Source organism: Odontomachus brunneus, unplaced genomic scaffold (assembly GCF_010583005.1).
Source record: "Odontomachus brunneus isolate Ranch 3 - 2012 unplaced genomic scaffold, Obru_v1 Obru_scaffold_104, whole genome shotgun sequence".
Classification (NCBI taxonomy): domain Eukaryota; kingdom Metazoa; phylum Arthropoda; class Insecta; order Hymenoptera; family Formicidae; genus Odontomachus; species Odontomachus brunneus.
The window spans coordinates 352,201-378,085 of NW_022639554.1; the positions used below are offsets into that span (position 1 = coordinate 352,201).

At 38.5% G+C, this 25,885-nt stretch overlaps 1 protein-coding gene across 5 annotated transcripts in view; it reads left to right on the forward strand.

The window, feature by feature from the left end:
* Nucleotides 1-25,885, forward strand: part of LOC116849058 (putative glutamate synthase [NADPH]) — a 64,497-nt gene that overhangs the window by 31,667 nt on the left and 6,945 nt on the right. For 4 of the 5 annotated variants that reach the window (XM_032825834.1, XM_032825835.1, XM_032825833.1 and 1 more), the window contains exons 2-22: nucleotides 3,503-3,652; nucleotides 4,635-4,765; nucleotides 6,682-6,808; nucleotides 8,547-8,672; nucleotides 9,204-9,347; nucleotides 10,293-10,381; nucleotides 11,872-12,076; nucleotides 12,692-12,852; nucleotides 15,044-15,149; nucleotides 17,027-17,149; nucleotides 18,634-18,636; nucleotides 19,020-19,243; nucleotides 20,772-20,871; nucleotides 20,980-21,314; nucleotides 21,429-21,669; nucleotides 22,008-22,145; nucleotides 22,345-22,530; nucleotides 22,619-22,902; nucleotides 23,626-24,382; nucleotides 25,122-25,471; nucleotides 25,615-25,753. In XM_032825834.1, the coding sequence (XP_032681725.1) occupies nucleotides 3,512-3,652; nucleotides 4,635-4,765; nucleotides 6,682-6,808; nucleotides 8,547-8,672; nucleotides 9,204-9,347; nucleotides 10,293-10,381; nucleotides 11,872-12,076; nucleotides 12,692-12,852; nucleotides 15,044-15,149; nucleotides 17,027-17,149; nucleotides 18,634-18,636; nucleotides 19,020-19,243; nucleotides 20,772-20,871; nucleotides 20,980-21,314; nucleotides 21,429-21,669; nucleotides 22,008-22,145; nucleotides 22,345-22,530; nucleotides 22,619-22,902; nucleotides 23,626-24,382; nucleotides 25,122-25,471; nucleotides 25,615-25,753 (4,110 nt within the window). In that variant the 5' untranslated portion in view covers nucleotides 3,503-3,511. The remainder of the gene's footprint in view (nucleotides 1-3,502; nucleotides 3,653-4,634; nucleotides 4,766-6,681; nucleotides 6,809-8,546; nucleotides 8,673-9,203; nucleotides 9,348-10,292; nucleotides 10,382-11,871; nucleotides 12,077-12,691; nucleotides 12,853-15,043; nucleotides 15,150-17,026; nucleotides 17,150-18,633; nucleotides 18,637-19,019; nucleotides 19,244-20,771; nucleotides 20,872-20,979; nucleotides 21,315-21,428; nucleotides 21,670-22,007; nucleotides 22,146-22,344; nucleotides 22,531-22,618; nucleotides 22,903-23,625; nucleotides 24,383-25,121; nucleotides 25,472-25,614; nucleotides 25,754-25,885) is intronic. The other variant, XM_032825832.1, reaches the window with a different exon arrangement.

Genomic DNA, 25,885 nt, shown 5'->3' on the forward strand with positions numbered 1-25,885 from the left:
TGTAACCATAATACGTAAACTTAAGCTGAAGAACCAATCAGAATAATGCTACAGATTTATGTATCCCAAAAGACTATAAAAGTGACACAAAGTTTTATCTTGCGCAGAAATAACTAGACTTCAATCAGTTGAAATCTAGTTATTTCTGCGCAAGATAAAACTTTGTGTCACTTTTATAGTCTTTTGGGATACATAAATCTGTAGCATTATTCTGATTGGTTCTTCAGCTTAAGTTTACGTATTATGGTTACAGTTACGGCAATTTGTGTGCGAAGGCCCTAACTCTTTAGCTAAAATTCATACCTTATATCTACAGTTACGGCAATCAATGCGAAAGACCTTTAAGATTCCTCTAGGCTGATTCTCTAACTTCATAACGATGTCACCAATATGGTGTGTCGCTGCGCAACTCTCCTATCATGTATTATACCTGCGCAACGACACTGTCATTAGAAATAATAAAATCGACCTACAGAGTCCTCGCCGCGGAACTCTTGATTGATGACGTTAGAAGTGAGAAAACGCATGTCTAGAATTCTTATATCCAAATATCTCTAAATATAAAGACATTTCTATGAAAGAATACTTCTGATCATTTAAATATATATGCGAGATGCCCCGAAAATGATCCTTCTGCCTTTACAACCAATACATAACCGTTAAATTAACGTGACATGCAACCTTCCTCTTTAACCTGCTTTTCCTCATGATTTCACTATATTCATTTGACGACTATTTATTAATTATCAAGGAGAAAAGAGAGTTTCTCGGGACATTTCTCAAATATATTCAAGCAATTTGAAATAATCTCCAGAAATTTTCGGCGTATCATTTTTCACTTCTAATGTCGCAATTTAACATGGCCGCGACCAATACTTGGAAGAGAAGCCTTAATGTTACAGACCAGTCAATTTTGTTCTTTATCTTGGCTTCGATGTTTCATGTTTTTCATATGGAAATCCAATCACAACTTATTCTTTACACGTTTTCCTCTAAAAATATCATAAGACTTTCCTCAACAACAACAGATATTTTAGAATCTAATGTAGTTAGGACTCATCCTCTATATATATAGATACATACATATTCTATGATAATAATTTAGATATTCATATCCAAAGACCAAAACGAATATCCAGGATCAGATATATGTCTAGAAATTGGTACTTTTAAACCCATTTTACAATATCCATAATAAAATGCAGTAAGACGCGAACAGTAAGTAAATTGACCAACTAGTTTAAGCAAATCGACCAATAGTCGATTATTCTTGCATCAGCATAGAATACATGTATGTATGTATCTAATACATGTATACAAAATAAATCACCTAACTAGATTAAATTCTAAAATATCTCTGTTGTTGTTTTATGATGAAAGTCTTATGAAATGTATAAGGAATAAATAATAATTAGTTGACCACAATATTTATGCCTTCCAAACACAAAACTTATACACCTAATATATTTTCTTCTAATATAAAAACCAATACAACTTTACAATCTAACATTACGTGATTCAGTGTGTATTTCATGTTAAAAGTTTAAATATTCGTATTTAAAGACCAAAATGATAGGAACGTTCGAAACTAAGTGCGGACATAGGTACTTTTATCTTATCGAAAATACGAATTCTACTCGCACAGAAAAAGGTATTATTCTACTGCTAAGAAAAGCGATTACTCAATTTACATTTCCTCCTTTGAAGTAATGGTAATCTTTGACAAAGAATATTTCCTTGACAATAGTCTTAAAATATACACGTTACAAAGTTCAGAGAAACTCATCATAAAGAACTCAAAAGAAGTTTTATTCTCTTTGTAAGAACATAAAACCTTATCGAGAAAAAAGTCAATTTGACACTCCATGTAGTAAACAAACCGAATTTTTCTTTTAATTTAATATTTTTCATTGAAATACTGAACTAATTAGGATTAAAAATATATTTTGTTTGCTACTCATGATGAACTTGTAGTAATTTTGCGGATATATAAAATAAAACGCTTAAAACAAGTAATATTTAATGAATATAGCATGTACCTTTTTGTATGCGCATGTAGATCACTTATTATCAACAAGAGTCAAATTTTTCAACCGTTAGAACAACAATTTTGTTACAATAACTTTAAGTATCTCCCCATCAGTTGTTAGCTATTTAAATCGCCTATAAGACTTTTATCTTACACTATTAACGACAAGTAATATAAACTTCTAAAATATCTTAAAGATATCTTAGAGACGTTTAAAAGATGTTCTACTACTTCAGGCGTCTCTAAGATGTCTTAGAAGTTCTGCTACCTGATTCTCTCTCTCTAGATCCCACTCCTAAGATCCCACACAATGAAATTGAAGCAGAGATCAAAATATTTTGCCAGACGAAGCGGTGAAAACCTAAAGGTCAAAACAATTAGCTGCGTGAGCGTGTGCCACGTCTACGACTGTCAATCGACTTTTCCGACCGGCGAACTCGAAATACTCGCACGATAAACGTACGCGAATGTAAATTCCCGGCCATTGACTATCAAACAGTCATTATTAATCAGTTGATTGGCTGGCTGGCTGGCTGGCTGGCTGGCTGGCTGACTACCTCCGTACGTTAACACGCTCGGTGCATCGGACGACCACGTGAACACAGCGACACCAATCTCTTTGACGCATTTTCTTCGTTTCGTTTATACGTCGATCGTCATTGCGGTTCGCCAACGACGACGCGTAGTTATTTGTTGCGCGTAGTAGGCACACGTTCGATTTACGTAATAACGTACGACGCGACATGCCATGCGCGAGAAACTAATTTTTTTGTTATCGAAGAGATAAATGGACACGATTGACTCGCTTTATATATACTTGATAACTCAAACTTTGCCAAGAATGCATTTTTGTAATCTCTTCCCCAATGCTACCTCCTTCCAATATTTCTAGAGACGCAAATTCTTTGTTTTTAATCAGAAAGAGATTCATTTTTTAATTATTATTTATTTTTAATTATTATTTAATTATTTTTAATTATTATTTTTTTATTATTATTTAGAGAAAATATTGTAATAAAAAAAATTATAACAAAACTTTTGCAATACTGGAGACCTATGCACAATTATGACTAAATATATATAAATTTATGTATAAACTATATTAAAATATAGTATATATATAATATACTGTACATAAACTATATTTGTTTAAAAGCATTGCTACTAAAGTGTTACTTTTTACTGCAAAATTATTGTAGTTGTTAGAATTTTTTTCTTATTTTCTATATCAAGTAATCGTCAAATTTTTTTTATTATTTCTATATTTATTTATATTACAATTTCAGCATGATCGAGCTTTACAATAACATTATAATACAAAAACATTGAATAAAGAAACGTAATTTTAATGTAATTTTAACTGCGATATTTTCTCTGTGTGCAATTGCGAGAGAAAGAGTTCGCGCAAGTAATTAATAGTTACTAACGACCGCGATATGCGACGTAATACATTTATTCTTCTTCGTCTTTCAGATTACGATTATGAAGGATACCACGACGAGTTACGATTATTCCGAGCCGTGGACCTTGCCTCCGAAGCAAGGCCTGTACGATCCTACTCTCGAGCGGGAGTCATGCGGCGTCGGCTTTATCGTTGCCATTGACGGAAAGAGGTCGCACAAGGTGAGACGCCGATTTCAAGCTTCGTGTCGTCTGTCGCTCTTAAGTACAAAGAACGCAAGCTTGTCGCGTACGTAGCACGATCTTTGTAATCCGCTACGAATGCATATGACACATATTGCGTTATATTTTACATAGATTTGTTACATAAGTCACAAAGATAAGATAAACATTTAAGCGTAGAAGAGCCAATGTAATAGACTGATGAACGATAAGTGTCGAAGGTATCGCGATTAAACAAACATCAATGCGCGTTAAGTTCGACGAAAGGAATTAAGGAAAAACTAAGACAAGCCACATAATAACTAAAATGACAAGAGAAAAAACGGGAGTGTGACGTTAGATCGGGCTAATGACTATTAGATCATTAAATTGCATTGCTCCAGCTTGGGCTCGTAAATATTAGACGATTGATCACAAAGTTTGGGATCGAATTGTTTTTCTTTTTTTTCGAATTTAACAAGTTATAAGGACGCCACAGAGAGAAATATACTTAAAAGTTTATTTGGAACACAGAGCTTATTTCTGTGAAATAAATCTTACTTTTCTGTAAAATAAGGTTTACTTCTACGAAATGAACTTTTATCCCACACAAATGAATTTTCAAATATTTCCTTCTCAGTGTACTAAGAAAAAGAATACTTGAAGATTTATTTATGGGATACAAAGTGTATTTCTATGAATATCCCACAGATAAATTTCCAAGTATTCCTTTTCTCAATACATCCTCAAAATGCGAAAGAGAGATTAGAACGGATTTCGATACTGCCAAAAGCAGAAGTCGCAGATCGTACACAAATTAGATAAGAATGTAAATATTGATGGGGTATATCCGCTTAAGGAGGAAAGGGAGTTTCGTATTAACGATAAGCGATTCATTGATAATAAGCGAGCTGGAATATTTTTTTCGCCGCGTAAAGATAGGAGAGACGCTGTTTAGGCGGATTCGCGCGTATGTTTATGCCTGTTATCTTACGGATTTCAGATCGTCCGAGATGCCCAGATACTGTCGGCGCGAATGAATCACAGAGGGGCATGCGCCTGCGATAACGATACCGGCGACGGTGCTGGTGTGCTTTGCGCAATACCGCACGATTATTACGCCGATGAAATTCGGTAAGGCAAACGGCGAGGCGCCGCAAATCTTGTTCGCTCGCGAAATCAAACCCGGGATCCCTCGCAGGAACTCGCATACATGGAGTTCTAGATGTATTTATAAGTTATCGGATTGAATCGCGCCCGTCCGAGCCGGGCGCGCACGCACTTGGCCCTAAATACGGCGCCATCCGATTCTAAACCGCGCGAATGCGAGATCGAATGCGGAACGACGCGATTGCCAATCAAAAATCCGACAATCATTTCAGTTATACACATTGTATCGTACAACTACATTCACTACCAATTTTAATCAAATTTAAAAATTTTATATATATAATTATATTATAATAAATATATAATTATATATAATTAATATATATATATATAATATTTTATAATTTTATATATAATATTATATTTTATTTATGTTAATTTTATATAACATTTTTTATATTTAAAATTTTATATAACATTATATATAAATATTATGACTATCGATTATTCAGCCAATTTGTCGTTTTAACAACTTCATATACACGAAGAAAATATTGTAGTGAAAATTGTGGGAGATCGGCAACTGGGGTAAGTTAACAAAATCGATTATTTCTACTGTTTTTTAACAGATTTCAAAATCAAGCAAGCAGGAATTTTAAAGCCATCTTTGATATATTTCAAAATCTTGCTTACTTAATTCTATAATTTGTTATAAAATAGCTGAAATAATCGTTTTTGTCAGCTTATCCCGATAGCCAACTCAGCCCCTCAGCTTCCTTTACACTAAATTATAATCACGGTCGCCGATTGAAAATCCAAAGGTTATTTCAATTATATACACATTGTATCATATAACTACATTTGTTATTGATTTTAATTAGATTATATAATATAATTATATAAAATATATAATTTTATATAATATAATAATAAGTATAATTTATAATAAATTTGTATCTACATTTATACATGTAAACTTTTAAATATTTTATAAAAACGTTTCCAATATTTTTGTAAAGCTGAGTTATATTAAAATTATAATATAAATTACTGTAGAAAAACAGTACATCAATTTACAAGTACAATTTTACAATCTATCTGATATATACGACATATGAAAAATGTTCCATATGGGAAAAAAGGTTTGGTTGAATTAACCAAATATCTGGTCGAATATGAACGATCCAGAAATTCCGATTGAAGTAACTCGCATTCTGTTTAAGTCAACCAAAAATCTCGTTAACTTAAACAGAATTCGGATTACTTCAATCGGAATTTCTGGATCGTTCATATTCGACCAGATATTTGGTTAATTCAACCAAACCTTTTTTTCCGTGCAGTAATTACTATAATTTTATAGTAAAAAAATCAAAGATACATAACATCTTTAGAGCAAATATACAGCAATTTCGATCATAATTCTGTATGGTCTAAAATTACAAAAATTTTGTTGTAATTTTCACTAAAATATTTTCTCATAGCGTAACGCGTATTATATCGTGTCCAGATGCGATGAGAACGTCTAGAAAGACTAATGAGTTTTGGCTCGGCAAGTGTTGAACGTTAATTTCATTGAAGTTTAATGTACTCGTATCTCGATAAATCGCTCGAACGGCTCAGGATTTCGCGCGGATCCTTGGCACGATTCCGTGGATCCTTAGTCACTTTTCTTTCATTAGATTTCGAGATCTCCGCGACTCCTCGGTTTTCTAATCATCGATTCACGAGACCTTCATTCTATCACTTTCATAAAGCCATTCAACAGGATCGAACGAAATAGACAAGCCCTTCCTCCCAATATATATTATTTTTCCTCTACTCTTTTACAGCACGACCTTTCTAACAAATGAATACTATTAAAGACAAATTGAGCGAAACGAAAATTCAAATACAATAAGTCCAGACTTGACGAACTGATTCAATTTCGTTTCATATTGCAGCGAGCAGCAAGATGTCGAACTGCCCGAATTCGGGCGATATGCGACCGGTATCTTGTACCTCGACAAGAAATCCCACAAAGAAGCGGAAGCCGCGTTCGAGAAGCTAGCTGAAGAGTGCAATTTGAGCGTAAGATAATATTTTTTCAGTCATTTCATCGCTTGAGTGATCGCGCTTTTACACGCAAACAAAGTGTGACTATAATTACATAGAGAAATAATTGCTATAAATTATAGCCAAGGAAACCATGCTTTTTTTTTTTGTTAAATTCATTATACTCTCAGAACAACTTCCGACATTTTGTTAAATTTATTATACTCTCAGAACAACTTCACTCTCGTGAAGGCATAGTACGGATTAAAGTTAATATAAAAGTTTTATACCGTTTTGCAATAATTATCGAGATATTAATTAAAGAAGATTTTGTGAATAATCACGCCAGATATGATAGATGAGCTATACTGATGACATCTGCCGACGTGTGCTTATACATTAGGTCAAACTGAACAAAAAAGTGCTTTACTTTTTTCCTAATAACTTTGTAGATTTATAGTTATTAATTCGAGAACATTAATATATTATCACGCGAGTGGCCATCCACCGATCTTCTTTAATTAATGATTAAAAATCTTTATAAAGTTATAAGAAAAGTAGTAGAAAACATTTTTGCTCAATTTGACTTAATATACAGGGTGGTTCACTTAAATCGAAAACCTTGAATATTTCACTTATCTTCAATGATACGGAAAAATTTTTCAGATAAAAGTGAAAGGGTGTCGAGAAGGAAACATTTTGGTCAAGTTGCTTTTTTTCTAGATGAAGGCACTAAAAATATATGAAAGTCACCTTCACCTTTTTAAATGGAATTGTGATTTTTTTATAAATATGATTCCTCTATTTATTTTATGTATAAAAATACTAAGAAATATAATTGTCGAAAAATCAATAGTTTACGAGATATTTTATATTTTATTCTGACAAAAAATTTAGTCAAGGAGATGTTCAAAATGATGTCCTCTGACTTCAATACATTTTCAGATACGATACATAAATGATATTTTTACATTTTCTGAATTTATATTCGTACATGCTTCAAAAATACATTCTTTCATGTTCTTTCATGTAGTTGGTACATCATTGAAAACAATCTTTTTCAACGTTCCTCAAACAAAAAAGTCGATCTAAATATCGGAAAATGTATTGAAGTCGGAGGACATCATTTTTAACATCTCCTTGACTAAATTTTTTGTCAGAATGAAGTATAAAATATCTTAAACTATTTATTTTTCGGCAATTATACTTCTTAGTATTTTAATATATAAAATAAAGGAATCATATTTATAAAAAAAAAATAATAATTTCATTTTAAAAAATGAAAGTGACCCTCATATCTTTTTAGCGTCTCCAGCTAGAAAAAAACAACGTGACCAAAATGTGTCCCCCTCGACACCTTTCCACTTTCATCTGAAACATTTTTCTATATTATCAAAAATAACTGAAATATTCAAGATGTTCGATTTAAGTGGACCACCCTGTATAAGACATCGCCACTATTTATCTATCATATCTTATATTATTATTCATAAATCTTCTTTAATTAATATCTCGATAATTATTATAAATATCACAAAACGGTATAAAACTTTTATGTTCACCTCAATCCATACTCTCATGCTTTCCACGAGAGCTCCGGAGGTTATTCTGGGACATCCTTAGTAACATTAGCCATAATAGCCTTATATGCCCGTCACTATTGCCATTTTATTACAAAAAACGTAATTGAAGTAAAAAATAATAATAACTAATTTTTTGCTCTCAGTGTAAATACGCTCTGTCTAACGTATTCTCGAAATTGCGCAATTTGTAGGTGCTTTGTTGGCGCGACGTTCCTACCGATAATTCGCAGATCGGCCAAGTGGCGAAGAAATGCGAACCCTACATGCGTCAAGTATTCGTTACCGGCGATCAAGACGCGGAAACGCTTAAACGACAGGTAATTCACTTGACTCTTGAGTCTGAGTTGCAACTACTGCGTGCAGAGTCGGGGTCAATTAATTCTGATCGGCAAGCCTCGCTGATCCTCTCTTTCAACTCTCAGCTCTCGTAGATACGATCAAGACCGAGAACGAGAATTTGATTAATCGCAGTCGGACCGCGACTCGATCTAATCTTAGCGAAAGTGGCGAGTAATTAGACAGCGCTCGAAGTTAAACATAGAAACGGAAGAAGTTTCCAATAAGAGTCGTCCTTGTTTGACGGCTCGTTACTATTTTTCACGTGTTATCCTCGCCTGGTCGAATGTTTTCGAAGACTCCGCGACGACAATTAATTACCAGCGGACGAAAAAACGCACACGACGGCACTTTAGGTGACCAGGGTTAAGCGATTCGGTATTAAACGACTTCGCCAATTTATAAAAATAGAACACGGATTCGTCGTAAACAGTCGCGTTTTTCAAGGTCGAGACGCGAATCGGCCTTTAATTGCGCCACGTCTCACGATTGTGCCCGACTATGCTCGCCAGATATTCGTGCTGAGGAAGAGATCGTCGCACTCGATACCACAACCGGGGTTGCGATACTATATCTGCTCGTTGTCGCTGAAGACAGTAGTCTACAAGGGTCAGTTCACCGCCGATCAATTATGGCAGTATTTCACGGACTTGAAGGTGAGCATGCGCATCGTTTGTTCTCTTCTCTCAGTAAGCAGATCGACGACTGAGGTCGGCGGACAATCAGCAAATCAGCATGTACTCGTGGATATCGGCTAGCACGAAAAAAGTACACACCGATCAGAAACACCTGGAATTATACTGAACAAAATACTCGAAAATTTATTTGTCGAATATAAGGTAAAAGCACTAGTGTCCGGACATATAGCTAGTCCTGGACATTCTTATTCTCTTGATCTTAAAATATAAATATTTAAACTTTAAACAAAATATATATGAAATAGCATTGAGTATATACATACATTCTGTATTGAAAGTTTAATTCGTATTTAAAGACTAAAATAATAAAAATGTCCAGAATTAGATACGTGTCCGGGATTAATGTATTTACCTTAAAGTTTATTTCTGTGGAGTAAAGTTTACTTCTGTGTATGTGTGAATAAACTTTATATCGCGCACAAATAAATTTTCAAGTGTTGGGTTGACCCTTAAGTTCGTGCGGATTTTTGTCTAGTTTGGCATTCGCATATTGGTATTAGAAGGATAGTTGCCATCAGTTGACCATCAAACAGAATGGCACATATATTATTGATTAAAATAATTTTTAATAAGAATAAAATCCATTTGAATTATGTTTAAAAACTTCCACAAATTTTGGTTCAACCAAATACTTTTTCCTGTATCCAAAACGCTCATATTGAAAGCAACATACTTGAAAATCTATTTGTGGGATATAAAGTTTATTCAGAAATGAACTCTTTATTTCACAGAAATGAACTTTATATCAGGCAGATGAATTTTTAAGTATCCCTTTTCCAGTGCATTAAGCACTTCATTTTACTGAACGCAATTATCACAAATCAAGCCCGTCAGGCTTGACGTAAAACGTATTTCGCGAGGTCGATAATCTAATGCGAAATCTTTCTCTCTTCTTTGTATCAGTCTCCCAGATTCGAGACCTATCTGACGTTGGTGCACACGCGCTTCTCCACCAACACGTTCCCAAGTTGGGAGAGAGCGCATCCTCTTCGGTAAGTGTTGACATTAACAAGCATGATGTTTATACAAGATAAGACAAGATTTACACAAAGATAAGACAATTAATTTTAATTGTTGGTTGGTTAATGATATACAGGATGATCACTTAAATCGAATACCTTAAATATTTCACTTATTTTTGATGATACGGAAAAATGATTCAGATGAAAGTGGAAAGGTATGGAAAGATATGAAGGTCACCTATACTTTTTTTAAATGAATTATTTTTTTTTATAAATATGATTCCTCTATTTATTTTATGTATAAAAATATTAAGAAGTATAATTATCGAAAAATCAATAGTTTACGAGATACTTTATTCTGACAAAAAAATTTACTCAAGCAAATGTTCAAAATGATGTCCTCCGACTTCAATACATTTTCGGATACGATACATAAATGATACTCTTATATTTTCTATCATTTCTGCATTTATACTCATACATACTTCCAAAATATGTTTTTTCATGTTCTCTTGTGTAGTTGGCACATCATTGAAAACAATGTTTTCAATATTCCCCAAAAAAGTCGATGGGATTTAAATATATTGAAGTCGGAGAACATCATTTTGAATATCTCTTTAACTAAATATTTTGTCAGAATGAAGTATAAAATATCTCGTAAACTATTCATTTTTCGACAATTATACTTAGTATTTATATACATAAAATAAATAAAAAATCATATTTATAAAAAAATCATAATTCCATTTAAAAAAGTGAAGGTGACTCTTATATCTTTTTAGCGCCTCCATCTAGAAAAAAATAACGTGACTAAAATGTGTCCCCCTCGACACTCTTCCACTTTTATTTGAAATATTTTTCCATATCATCAAAAATAAGTGAAATATTCAAAGTGTTCGATTTAAGTGAACCATCTTGTATATAATTAATCATAAACCATATCATTAATTATTGAGGCAGCTAGTAGATAAAAGAAAATTCTTGACAAATTTTTCTTCAAATGCGGATTTCTGTTCGCGCGGTTTCATTACTCGATAGAGTCACAAGAAACTTTTATTCCATAAGTCAAAGTCCTTTTTTTTACATAGTAGTAGTCGATAAGGTGGAATTGATAACGATACGGAATGTTGCTATTAAAATTTTTCTTAAACGTCCATTTTTCCCATTTAAACTATTACAAAGTAGCTTTTCCTACGCAGTATATAAATAATTAATAGACAGACACTATTTTGAGTTTTTACCGAACAAGGCCAATGCGTTGCAATTAACTGCGCCGTTTTAACACTATCTTCCTCCTCATTTCTTTCGCGTCGTGCGTTCTTCTCCGAGGACGCGAGACGGATCTACGATTCGCGCAACGCAATGCAACACACTGCATTTCTCGCGTCTCTCGATTTGGCACCGCAATCTTCCGCGTTATTAATGAGATCAAGCTGCGATAATCTTGGCGGTATAATCGTTCCTCGCAGGATGTGTTCGGAAACCGCAGATACCTTAACGCGCCGTTCTTCTCTCGACAGATTGCTCGCCCATAACGGCGAAATTAATACCCTGCGCGGCAACGTGAACTTCATGAAGGCGCGGGAGGGTGTGATGAGCAGCCAGATATTCGGCGACCAGCTGAAGCAGCTCTATCCGGTCGTGGAGCCGAATCTGTCCGACTCCGGATCGGCGGACTGTGTGCTCGAGTTCCTGGTGATGGCGGGACAACGCTCCTTGCCCGAGGTAAAAATGCCCCTCGCGAGCGGGACTCCTGTTCCACGTCGAGACTGAATTCCACCACGTACGTGATGCCGCTCGATCTGCTCGAGCAATTAATCCAAGCTCTCGCTACACGCATCGGAAAGGAAATACTCGAGAACTTGTCTGTGGGATATAAAGTTCATTTCCACGAGTAAACTTTATATCCCACGAATAAGTATACAAGTATTCTTCTCCCGGTGCAAATCCCCGAACTCTTGATCTTCTAGATCTGCCCGTGGTTGCGGCGATCCTGTGTGGGTGCTAAACCCCACGAATTCTCATATCCGCGGTGCTTCAATCCCAGTTCCTGGCGCGTTCCCATAGATTCTGGATCGTATCTTTCGTGCGGATCCCTCCCTCTTCCAAACCATCCCACGTTTCAGGTGTCTCTTTATCTCGAATGTTACCACACTTCCGTAGACCGTCTCTGTGTCCCAAAAGATCCGGGAGCCGCGGATATGAGAGTCGACGCGCCGCATTGTCGATCTTCGCGAATCCCAGCAGCCGCGCTGCGATTCCTTAGCTTTGCGCAGCTTCCTGGTCCGCCGTGAGTCTCGGTCCACGTGCAAACACTTGAAACATCGTTACTGAATCCAGGCTGTCATGACGATGGTGCCGGAGGCTTGGCAGAATGACTTGACGATGGTCACCGAGAAGCGCGACTTCTACCACTGGTCAGCGTGCGCCATGGAACCCTGGGACGGCCCGGCTCTCCTCACCTTCACCGACGGCCGCTACGTCGGCGCTATCTTGGACAGGTAGAAAAATTTTCTGTCTCTCGTCACGTCGTTTACCACACGTTTCCACGTAGGCGCCAACTCCCTCTCGTTCGTGCCATCTGGTAATCTCCGCCTACGCATTTTACGCCCATAGATCCACGGGTCTGTGAGTGCCCGGATCGGCAAATGATCCGGGCGGTTTTGTGGGTTCCTGGATCTCTGGCTCCGATTGATCTTTAACACTTTGAATCGGCTCGCGGTGACACGTCGCGCATGCCGCATTTCGACTCGAATCGCCCCCGGCGAACTTCACGGTGTTCGAGAAGCACAGCGAAGATCAAGTGTGCGTGTGTATGTGTGTGTGCGCAACATTTTCTGTCCTCACACAATGCAGCTTATCGAAATTGAAACCCTCGAGTTTGCCAACTGAGGAATACGCTAAGTTATCAAAACGACGCAAATGCGGCGATAAATTTAGCTCTCAACTGTCCCAACATGCACTTAATTAATGCGAGAAACGAGTGCACGCCAATTCGCTACATATTGCACGAAGTTTCAGAAAACTGCTCGAGAGAATTCACTTAAATTTGCTGCAAGATGCACAGGTAAGCGAGTGAATTCTTCGCATTGAAATAATTTCGTGCAATGGCGGATCAATATCGACCAAACATTTCGCAGAGACCACCCATAGAGGAGGCTACTGATTAACTCGCGAAACAAGAGGCGAGAAATAAATAAAGTTTCACATCAGTAGAGACAAAATTCGCGTGGACGGTTAAGAGCTAATGCAATTAGAAAAGTCACGCGGTCTAATTAAACCCTTTGCTACCCTCGCAGTCTCGCGGTAATAAAAGACTCTCTCTTCTATTATCTCGCTGCTTCTACATTAGTAACGTGACTCGCTGTAAAAGTGCTTACGTGCTGTCTGACATTAGGTAGACTTGTTGGAAATCTGTCGGGTCGTTCTTTACGATTTTGAGAGTTTGTATTGGAGACGCAAAGGGTTGAATTGGGAGCAATATTCAAAGTGTTGAAAGAGATCTCCCCCTCCCTCCCCCCATTGAGGGAGAAACGAGACGAACGAAGGGACTCTGCGGTGTCGTTTGTTAGAGGAGCCGCGAAGAGAGAATGCTAGGCCACGCGTGGGCTTATTGCCTACGATTTGCAAGATGCATTCAGCAGGATTAACGGTGTTCACGAAATACATGAGAACGGTGCACACGTGTACATTTACGTGCCATAGAGATACACTCGGGTACAGGTAAACATGGATTTCTAAGGCAGAGGGAAATCGTGCATAACGAGCGAAATCGACAGAAGCATATCGTGCTTTTACTCTAACTTTGTGATTGGAATTCATTGGAACAGAGCGCACTGTAGAGCAATATCTTCTGTTCTTCAGAAGGATGTAAATTTTCTCGTAGAGATACCTTGATGAAAGCTGCTTCGGATAAGAGTCAAAGATTCGATTTAACTGAAACTGCACTCTTGTAGCATTGTTACGGGAGAAGACGAAATTTATTAAGAAACTGCGATACAGGACGATTGATACTTCACACTCGAAATTTCCAAAGTGTTTTAGACCACCTGTCGCGCGCTAATTAATTTAGAATTAAATGTAGAAAGTAACATTTAGCTATAATTGATAGTCAGCGAGTTTCTTATGAGATATCTATAGTTGCAAATTTATTCATGTCACATAAACACATAAGTTTATGAGAGACTCTTCTTCTAATATTTATATCTTTTTTTTAGTTGAAAGAATTTCACATGAAAAATTATCTCGAGCCAAATAAAAGAGTGTCGCATTCTCAAGACGAATATATTTGAAATAAAAGTGATCGTCTTCGACGTAAACAGAATAAGCGCGAATAGAAAATGAAAGCTGGAGCGATTAACTGTGATATTAGCCAACAATAATCCCGACCGCGGCTTCCCTCTGCCGTTTCTGTACAGCCGAAGCGAGAATCGATGTTTACGATTTGTGTCCATCGTTGTCCCAACGTGCCGCTAACGCAGGTAAATAGGGCCTAGGCCAAGAGACTGACAGGGCGAAAGAACGAAAGAGAGAGCGAGAGAGATGATAGAAAGAACGAAAGTATACGCGAATAAGCCAGCAGGAAGGCAGGCAAGCGAACGAACGAACAACAATGTAGTTCACAGCTGATACCTAGCGCGCGACACACAGGTGGTGAAATACAAAAGACCTTTTTGAATTTTTGTTTGGCAGAAACGGCCTGCGCCCGTCGCGCTTCTACGTCACTAAGGATAACATGATGGTGATGGCGTCCGAAGTGGGCGTCTATGATACTCCGCCCAGCAATGTAGTCCTGAAGGTAAACGAGGAAAATAAGCGCATCCCAACGCCGGTGATACCACGGGAGTCTCTCTCTGTGTCTGAGGCGGAGACACCTAGCTCAGTGTTTATGATTTCTCGACGAGTCACCCCGTAATCTTCTCTCCCCAGCCACCCTTTCATCCGCGCCTTTTCTCTCTGTTTCTCCCAGCATAGGAAAAAAAAAAAGCATTTCAGCTATAGAAGAGCGACGGAGGAGGCTCTAACTGCGCGAGCGCGCGCCCATCCGGCGGAAGTTGGACCCTCTCTAACCAAGGATCTCTCTCTCTTACGGGAAGCGACCGAAAGCCTGCTATACAATTGTACAAAAGCAATGCTTGCGCCTTTGATCACACGACAAGTCGCACTCGATTCGCGTCTCGATCGTTTCCCTCGCTCGAGGGCCTCGCCGGCCGGCCCTCCGACGATCGGAACTGCTCCTCTCGGACGCAACTCGATCGCCGAGAGAGCGAGAGAGAGAGAGAGAGAGAAAGAGAGAGAGCGAGTCGGGTGTTCGCGCACCCGAGAGTTTCGCCCTCCTACCGCGACTCTCGTCGATGACACTCTCGAGCGCGTATCCAGACGCGATGGAGCGCGCCTTGTCGACACATCATTGGGTACTCTTCTCGACGGTTCTCATCTGTCTCGTCGATTTGATTATTGTTATTGTGCCACGAAACATGACCCGCTTTGACCTCTCGCCGAGTCCTCGCTGGAGGAGGAGGAGGCGGCGACCGAGGGGTAGAACTTTCTTTATCGGGCAGGGGGAAAGAGGGAGGCGCGAGGGTGTTGTTTTGGCGTACAGTGAGGGCTGCTTCGAGAGCGCGGGAACGGGTATCGCGAGGCGCGTGGCTTGTTGATTCCGCGCGGAAGAAAAGTGGTTTTGCAGATTTATGGCTTGATAGTTGCATGCCTGCCGCAAATTTTGAGTTCCAGAAGGTCTTTGGTTACACGAATCGTTAATCATGTGCGTCCTTTGGTTACATGTTTATCCTCGACCAGGTTCTTGAATCCGTGGCGTCTTCGTTCTGGGATATGCAAGCACCGTCATACGATTTCTTTGGCACACGAGTCATTTTATATCTCATCGTGTCTCACCTGCGTCTAACAAATGCATCATTCATTGCGACATCTTGGTGCCTCGCCGGAAGCAACAAGCCTGCACCGTTCTCACCGAATTGTCCCGCGCTGACAAACTGCTGCATGCAGAACTTTCCGAATTGCATCGATGTGTCAAGGTGATGTTCGCGTATGTAACGAGAATGTCTCGATAAACGAAGTTCTACCGTGCAGACAACACAGTGTGAGACTTTACACACTTTACACTTGAGATCGCTCGTCGGGCGACTTTGTACGAACTCGATAGACAAAAAATATTGCCGAAACGACAATGTAATGTACTGGCACTCTGCCTTTACGAGCTGATGATCACCGATGGTGGCCACCGAAAGATGATCATCACTGACTTTGTCCCGGGAGAGACCCGGCGAGATCCTCAGATGCGTTCCCGCGTCCGTTCTATTCGCTTTACAGTGTCGTAGGGCAGCACTTGCCTCTAACGAAAGTGCGAGAGTAATGTATCTGAGGATCGTGGACGCGTCGATAGCACCCGTAGAGAGTCGGTAAGGGCAGGCTGTCACCAAAAATCGAGTCCGCAAATGCCTATTCGCTGTACATTAGTACATGTATGATAGCTAATTACATATATCGTATTTTATTTATTTTTTGATCATGTATCATGTATGATGTATAATTTGTCATCTAGGGACTAGGTTTGTATAGAGCTGTAGGACCGTCATCCAGTGCTGTCATATGAATGTCGATCACTCGACGTCGATCCCGTTCTATGGCGATTATTGGTGTCTTTTTTATTTGCAGAGTCGCTTGAAGCCCGGCCGAATGCTTCTCGTTGACACCGAAGAGAAGAGGATCATAGAGGATGTCGAGCTGAAGTTGCAGATCGCTCGTAGCAGGCCGCACTCCAAGTGGCTCAAGGAACAGGTAACTGGCACGCGCGGGACCTCTCGCCGATCGAGATCGATCCCCGATCAATGGCGGCCGGATTGTCCGATACGCGGTGGAATCTCTGGGCGTGTAGTCGAGAGAAAATGCGTACCTCGTGCGCGCGATTACACGAAATTAATCGGCAACAATGACGCAAATGATCTTTGGCCGCCGTGGCGAAGCACATTCTTATCTCGTTGAGAAATGTGCGATCTCCGGTTCTACATCGTGACCTGCTTTATCTTGTGTTTACTTTGTGTCCTGCTTATTTGAATTTAATTGCTTCATATCGGAGTCCGCTGTTCTCCTTCGCGAGAAAAAGAACGGAAATTCTGGCTCGAACAAGACTCGTATCGTAATATTCAGAAAGAGGCCATGATGTTAGCAACAATATTTCAATGTCAATTCGCGCGATGTTTCATATGACTAAGGTGAAAGTGCCAATGTCTAGACACCAATAACACTGTGATATGATGATAGCAATTCAATTGTCTTGGTCTTGAAATATTCGTATTTGAGGGAATGCTATACCTAAAAACATCACCTACAAAATACTAACTTTTTTTCTGCAAACTTTACATCGTATATCGATTACACAGAATTACCAATGCTTTTACACAATGAAAGTACATACAAAAATTCATTGGAGCATTGCTCAATACGTAACAAAAACAACAAAACATTTCAGGATTGACATCTCGAACTGTCAGCATTATTAATATTTACCTGATACAAAAATTTCGCAGCTAATACCAAACGTGTGTCTACTTAGCTCAAAAAATGTTATTTTCTATCGCTGTATCCTTACAATTGAATTTACAAAATTAGAATATACGAAAAGTTTGCAGAAAAACTTCTATATGTACATAGTTATGGTTTTGTTAAATACAATAAAACAAAGCAACACATATTTATATAAGATCTATATGTATATATTGAAAAATTGACATTCTTGTTCTTAGAAAAATGTCCTTAACTAGGCGCCAAGTGTAAAATATTCTAAACGTAATATTTATTCCTCTTGTTTTGAAAGGAAATTCTCTTTACAAGAAGAGAATTTCCTCTCATCATCCACACTTTGGAGCATTTTCTTGAAAACAAAAACAATTAGAATACCTAGAATTAGGTGCCAGTGTTATCAGTGCCCAGACATTGATGTTTGCATGAGTAGTAACAAGATCATCGCCATGCTTGTTGCATTCATACGCATAAGCGAATCTGTTCGCTTCCCCTCGTTTTCCCGTTAAACATGTCGCACGTTTGGTTGATTAACGCTTTTAATTGATCGAATAACACAATTACGCCTCCCCGTCGAACATCTAACACGTTAGTTCCGTTGATTCTAGCTGTCCCTCCAAATCGCGCAAATAACACGGTTGTGTTAGCTTATAAAATTGTCGCTGCAGCTTGCAAGAAAAAGTTCTAATGCCACGATAACTTTTTTTTCCCATTGCTGTACGTGCTGGTATCGTCGTGTACAGAGGGTGAGTCGTCCTGATTGTATATCACTATGACTTTACGACACTACGTGTTGTCTTTTGCTTGTACTAAACATTGTCGTATTGCCGTTGCCAAATTTTCCGAGTGTAGAATCACTTTTTTGGATCTCGATCCAATCGAGAGGAAAGAAAAGAAATTCTATTGCATGATAACAAAAATGTACTGATAGTACATGTACTGATAGTAATTAACGTCTGTGATTTGTGTACTCATTCGAGAGAACTTTTCATGCCCGATGAATAAAGTTCCGAAATGCATGTTCGATTGCAACTAGAGGTTGATTCTACTCTTCAAACTCTTTCGTAATATTGTAATACGCTTGTAACTTCGGCAGACGCGATAATTGGCGATTCTCTGTCGAATGCAGATCACTATGGATGAATTGCGCGCCGCGCACGTTTGCAATGTCAATGCAGGGAATGTGATCGAGAACAGGCAGTCCGTCGAAATCGCGAAGAAGAACGCTATCAACGACATAAACGGCGAGATTTCGGCCGTGAATAAAGTGTGGAGCGGCGACAAACGACTCTCTCTCTACGGCTACACTTTGGAAACCATCAATTTGCTACTTTTGCCCATGGTGCAGACCAAGTACGTTAATTTCTCTTCTTGTCGTTTTTTTAACGGTGCATCTCGCGCGCGTAATGTCATTTTATGGACAAGGATAAGTTAACATCATCTTAAATTTAAAAATTTATATTAGGCCATGTATATACACAGAGAGAACGATTTCAATGTCTAGGTATAGTATAGAATGGAGCCGTGTCTTGAATCAGCGATATGCCGACGTTTCGCAAACGTTGCAGTTTGCATCATCAGGGCTGAGAACTCTGATACTGAGCTCCCTTGAGAGAACGATTTATTGAATCAAATAAATATTTCTTTGGAATAGTCCAAACAAATTATTTGGTTGACACAATAAAAATATGTCTTTGTAACCAAGCTGCAAATAAATATTTTTGTTCGATCAAAAAATTCGTTTGGACTATTTCAAAAAAGTGTTTATTTGATTCAATCAAATCGTTCTCTCTGTGTATATAACAATTAATTTCAGGCATATATTTCAAATAAAATAAAACAATTGTAATTGTTGTAATTTTATAAAACAACGTATACGCCGTGTTTTATGATTTTTTGTTATTCTTTACATATATTATTTCATAAAATTATTACATAAAAATGTAATTGTTCTATTATATCTACGCTAAAAGAAAAAAAAAGAAAAATATATATTTATATAAAAATATTTATATTTGATGAATACTGTATATAATAATATATCTACCTGTACTAATATAAAATATTTTCAAATAAGGAAAACAATTAATTTCAGGCATATATTTCAAATAAAATAAAACAATTGTAATTGTTGTAATTTTATAAAACAACGTATACGTCGTGTTCTATGATTTTCTGTTATTCTTTACATACATTATTTCATAAAATTATTACATAAAAATGTAATTGTTCTATCATATCTACGCTAAAAGAAAAAAAAAGAAAAATATATATTTATATAAAAATATTTATATTTGATGAATACTGTATATAATAATATATCTACTTGTACTAATATAAAATATTTTCAAATAAGGAAATAAGGAATCTGCATTTTCTTAGCTTTTCATGAAAGTAATCATTTATTCTATTTAAAATAAAAGAATTTAAATTTAAATAAATATGTTATTAGTATATCACTAAATAAATATTTTTTAAATTTTTATATATTTTATTATTTTTTATATAAATATTTTTTTATTTTTTATATATCTTTTTTTCTTAAACAACGTAAGAAATCCACGATTATTTATTGCACAACTCACGATTATTTATTACACAATTTTTCGAACATTACAACAAGCTTACGTTATTCTCTACTCGATTTCTCGCGATTTCCTCACTGTTGAGTAATTCGATGTTATTTCTGACGTTGTTCTATCAATTTATAAATTTTTAAAGACTCAAGTTGAGCGATAAATATTCGTAGACAGAACCTGATTGCATACTGGTATCACGAAATCGTACGTTGTCATTGTTTCCGCGAATAATGCCTCAACTATCTCGCGATCAATATTCGCCGAATAAATAAATCCCGATCAATAAATGCCGAAAATTTCAGGAAAGAAGCATTGGGATCTATGGGCAACGACGCTCCCTTGGCATGTTTGTCGGAGTTTCAGCCGTTGTTGTACGACTACTTCAAGCAACTATTCGCACAGGTACACGATTTCAATAACTCAGCAAGCAGAATTTATAAAAAAAAAAAAACATTTGACGTATACAATTATATTAATTAACGAGTATCTTACAATCGATCTCTGTTTTAGGTGACTAACCCACCGATCGACCCGTTCCGCGAAAAAATCGTGATGTCGATGCTCTGCCCGATTGGACCTGAGAGCAATATTCTGGAGCCGAATGAATTGCAAGTGCATCGCTTGTTCTTACCACAACCTATATTATCGCTGACCGACTTGGAGGTCATCAAACATACGACTCACCGTGGATGGAGAACGAAAGTGATCGATATCACTTACCCCGTCGAAGAAGGACCTGCCGGATTCCTGAAAACACTGAACCGTGTGAACGACGAGGCGAATGCGGCCGCCAGGCAGGGTTATCAGCTGCTCGTGCTGTCAGATCGTCAGGGAGGCCCAATGAGGTGAGCTCAATCTGCAACACAAAGGGAATAAGGGATTTTAGAGGATGATGTCGAGAGAACGTGCGAAGAGAGCGTAAAGTAGTCTGCAATGTCTAATCGATCAGTCGATTTTAGAGTGCCGGTCAGCAGTCTGTTGGCTTTGGGCGGCGTTCATCACTATCTAATCGAGGAGCGACAGCGAATGAAGGTCGGCCTAGTCCTGGAGACCGCAGAGGCGCGAGAGGTTCACCACATTTGTGTGCTGCTCGGTTATGGAGCGGACGCTATATGTCCTTACTTGGTATTCGAGATGGCGAAGAATTTGAGGGCGGACAACGTTTTCGACGCGTCCTTCTCTGACAAAATTATCTACAAAGTGAGTGTCATAGAACGGAAACAGCCATCGCATGAGATAATTTTAATAATCGTTTCAAGAATAACTTATTCATAGAAGAAACCTTTCAGTGACATAATACACTGAGAAAAGAATACTTGAATATTGATTTGAGGAATATACAAAGTTTATTTCCGTGAAATTAACGTTTATGCCGCAAATCAATTTCCAAATATCTTTTTCTCAGTGCAAGAAGAAATAAGATAGCGTGAAGATGGAAATAAGAAACGATAACGTAAATATAATGAAATAAATTTTCTTTTTCAAGAAATATATACGATAAAGATGATGACAGATAGTTAATCGCTTAAATATTACAGAATTACGCGGAAGCCATGGAACGGGGAATCGCGAAAGTGATGGCGAAAATGGGAATCTCAACTCTGCAATCTTACAAGGGAGCGCAGATATTCGAGGCAGTTGGACTGGCCGACGAGGTCATCGACAAATGCTTCAAGGTATATACATCTTCCAAGTCTTGGTAATAATTTCTCTCATTTTCTTGTCTGCGCGTGTACACATGATTAGTAACTGGATCCAATTCATGATTATTTGATGATTCCAACTTTTCTCAATGATGTATCTCAACATTTCACTTTATCTCACTTGGTGCACGGTGAACGATACTTTTATTAACTATGTGTGCGTTCAATTCAGGGCACTCACTCTCGCATCGGCGGCGTGACGTTCGATATTCTGGGCAAGGAAGCTTTCGAGAGACACCAGATCACGTATTGGGAGAAGCCCATGGACCTGTTAGTGATCCGCAATCCGGGAGTTTATCATTGGCGATCCGGCGGCGAGAAGCATATCAACGATCCCAACAGTATGGCCAATTTGCAGGTAACAACGAGAAATTGCGAAATCAACGTGGTAACGCTCGCTGCAATATCGGCAATTTACTGCACAGAGAACACTACGTGTGTTTCAGGACTACGTCGTCTCCAAGAACCACTCGGCTTACGAAAATTACCGCAGAGCCACGATGGAAGTGGTGAAAGCCTGCACCCTGCGCGGCCAGCTTGAGCTGAATAAATCGCGCGATCCGATTCCTATTACGGAGGTGGAAGCCGCGTCCGAAATCGTGAAACGCTTCGCGACCGGCGCGATGAGCTTCGGCAGCATCTCCTTGGAGGCTCACTCTACACTGGCGATCGCCATGAACCGCATCGGCGGCAAATCAAACACCGGCGAAGGCGGTGAAAATGCGGACAGGTGAGAGAACGAGATGATTGAAATAACTCTTCACTCTCAAAAAACTCTTGATTTAAAGACACCGTGAGAGACACCCTTAATTTCACGTTTTACTGGATATTGCGTGGAAAAAAAAATTTTGATTGACTTTTTGAATTAACTTAATATCTGGTAAAATATGAACAAATCTGATAATTTCAACTGGAATTCTGGTTTGTTCATATTTCACCAAATATCTGATTAATTCAACCAAATTTTCTTTCCATGTAGAAATTATAAATTAAAGATCAGAATAATTCGGTAATTCTCTACTAACTTCAACTTTGGCTTATTTTGTCCCGATTGATCAAATTCTAATTTTCAATCATAATCCACCGCACACAATATAAAATATATTCATCACAAGTTTTACAAAAGCTCACGTACTCAAAAGCAAAATTTATTTTCTTTACAAGAATATTATAAAACTTTATCAAAAAACAGATACGATTCGACTGTATGTAGTAAGTAAACCAGTTTTGTTTCAATTTTTTTATTGAAATGTTAAGCTTACTAGGATTCAGAATATATTTTGTATAAATTTGATACTTATGATGAATTTGCGATAGACTTGCGGATGTATAAACTTACGAAATACTTGAAACATTCGCTTGAGTAGAGTATGTATTTTTGTTGTGTGTACGAATGGTTTTTTTAACAATTCGAAATTACAGAGATAACACGTCCAACCCTGCCTCTCCACAGATATCTGAACCAGGATCCAGAGTTCAGCAAACGCTCTTCTATCAAGCAAGTGGCGAGCGGTCGCTTTGGCGTGACGGCCAGCTACCTGGCGAACGCAGACGACCTGCAGATCAAGATGGCACAAGGCGCAAAGCCGGGCGAGGGCGGCGAACTACCCGGCTATAAGGTTACAGCGGAGATCGCCGCGACCAGACACTCCGTAGCAGGAGTCGGCCTGATCTCGCCACCACCGCACCACGACATCTACTCCATCGAGGATCTGGCCGAGCTAATCTACGATCTGAAGTGCGCCAATCCGAATGCCCGCATCTCCGTCAAGCTAGTGTCCGAGGTAGGAGTGGGCGTAGTAGCCGCTGGCGTCGCCAAAGGCAAGGCCGAGCACGTGGTGATATCCGGCCACGACGGCGGCACCGGCGCCAGCAGCTGGACCGGCATCAAGTCCGCCGGGCTGCCGTGGGAGCTGGGCGTCGCCGAAACGCACCAGGTACTGACTCTGAACAACCTGAGGTCACGCATGATCGTCCAAGCAGACGGCCAGATGCGCACGGGCTTCGACATCGTGGTGGCGGCTTTGCTCGGTGCGGACGAGTTCGGTTTCAGCACCGCGCCGTTGATCGCCATGGGCTGCACGATGATGAGAAAATGTCATCTGAACACTTGCCCGGTGGGCATCGCCACGCAGGATCCGATACTGAGGAAGAAATTTGAGGGAAAACCGGAGCACGTGGTGAACTTCTTCTTTGCGCTGGCTGAAGAGGTACGCGGAATTCAAGAACTCTTATTTGGTCGCTTTCTGTCTAATTTGTCATTTCCTTCATTCAATTCTTCATTAATTTACGTAATGCAAATTTTATAATATAAATTACAAATTGTCTCACTCCAAAATCAATCGTTTTGAAATAGCTAAAGAAAAGAACTTAATGATTGTCTGAAAGACACTCTCTTTACACAACTAACACATATAATACAAATAATATACAAATAGTATAAGTTGTTCTACGAAAATATTACTTTTAAATTTCATTAAAATTACAAAATTGATAACTGAAATCATTAAAATTACAAAGTTGATAATTGAAATTAATCATTTATGTAACGTAAACTCTCACATAAGTTGCAAATAGCCTCACTTGAAAATAAATCTTCAAATATCTTGAGAAAAGAGAAGAACGTAAACGACGATTCAAAGAAACTACGCATTATAGAAACACAAATGTAATGTAAACCATGACTAAGTTTACACGGCAACTTAAAACCGGTTTAGTAACTACCGCAGTTAGTAAAACTCTTGAATCCGATTAGAGTATATTTCTAAATCTAAAAGAATATACCAATCGGATACGAGAGTTTACTAAATACGGTTGTTACTAAACCGGTTTTAAGCTGCCGTGTAAACTTAGTCAATATAATAATCAATTATTCTACGATAATATATGGAATTTAACTGTGACAGATTCAATGAATCCTATCTAATTTCCTTGTTCCTCAATTCGCAGGTACGTTCGCACATGGCTAGCCTGGGGATTCGGAAATTCCAGGACCTGATCGGACGCACCGATCTCCTCAAGGTGCGCGACGACATCAGCATCGAGAAAGCCAGGACTCTAAACCTCAGCAATATCCTGCGATGCGCGCTAGACTTGAGACCCGGCGTGAATATCAAGGGTGGCACCATGAAGCAAGACTTCCAGCTGGAGAACAGGCTCGATAATAAGCTGATTCTACTGGCCGATCCTGTTTTGAGGGGAGATCACTCGACATCGTGTCGACATCGTGTCGACATCGCAATGAACATCAACAACGAATGCAGAGCGTTTGGAACAACTCTGAGTTACCATGTAGCCAAGTAAGCATCTCAATATTCTCGACTTTTTCTTCGAGTTTCGCGAGAAGACTCAGTGAAGCGACACGCGCAGTAATTTCTGTTGTTTACAAAAAATTTCACTAAGCGTCTACTTATTCTCGCTTATCCTTGTAATTGCTTCACAGGCGATTTGGGGAGGATGGATTACCCGAGCATAGTATCAATATCAAAATAAAAGGCTCAGCGGGTCAGAGTTTTTGCGCTTTCTTGACGAAAGGTATCCACGTCACCCTCGAAGGCGATGCCAATGATTACGTCGGCAAGGTATAAAGAAAAGTGCAAACGAATCTTTTAACTCCTGGCTATTCGCCAGTATTGAATTATGACCTCAGAAGCGTAAAATGACACGCTGAGGATTCTTGCATACTATTTCCAAATAAAAAGATATTAGCATGA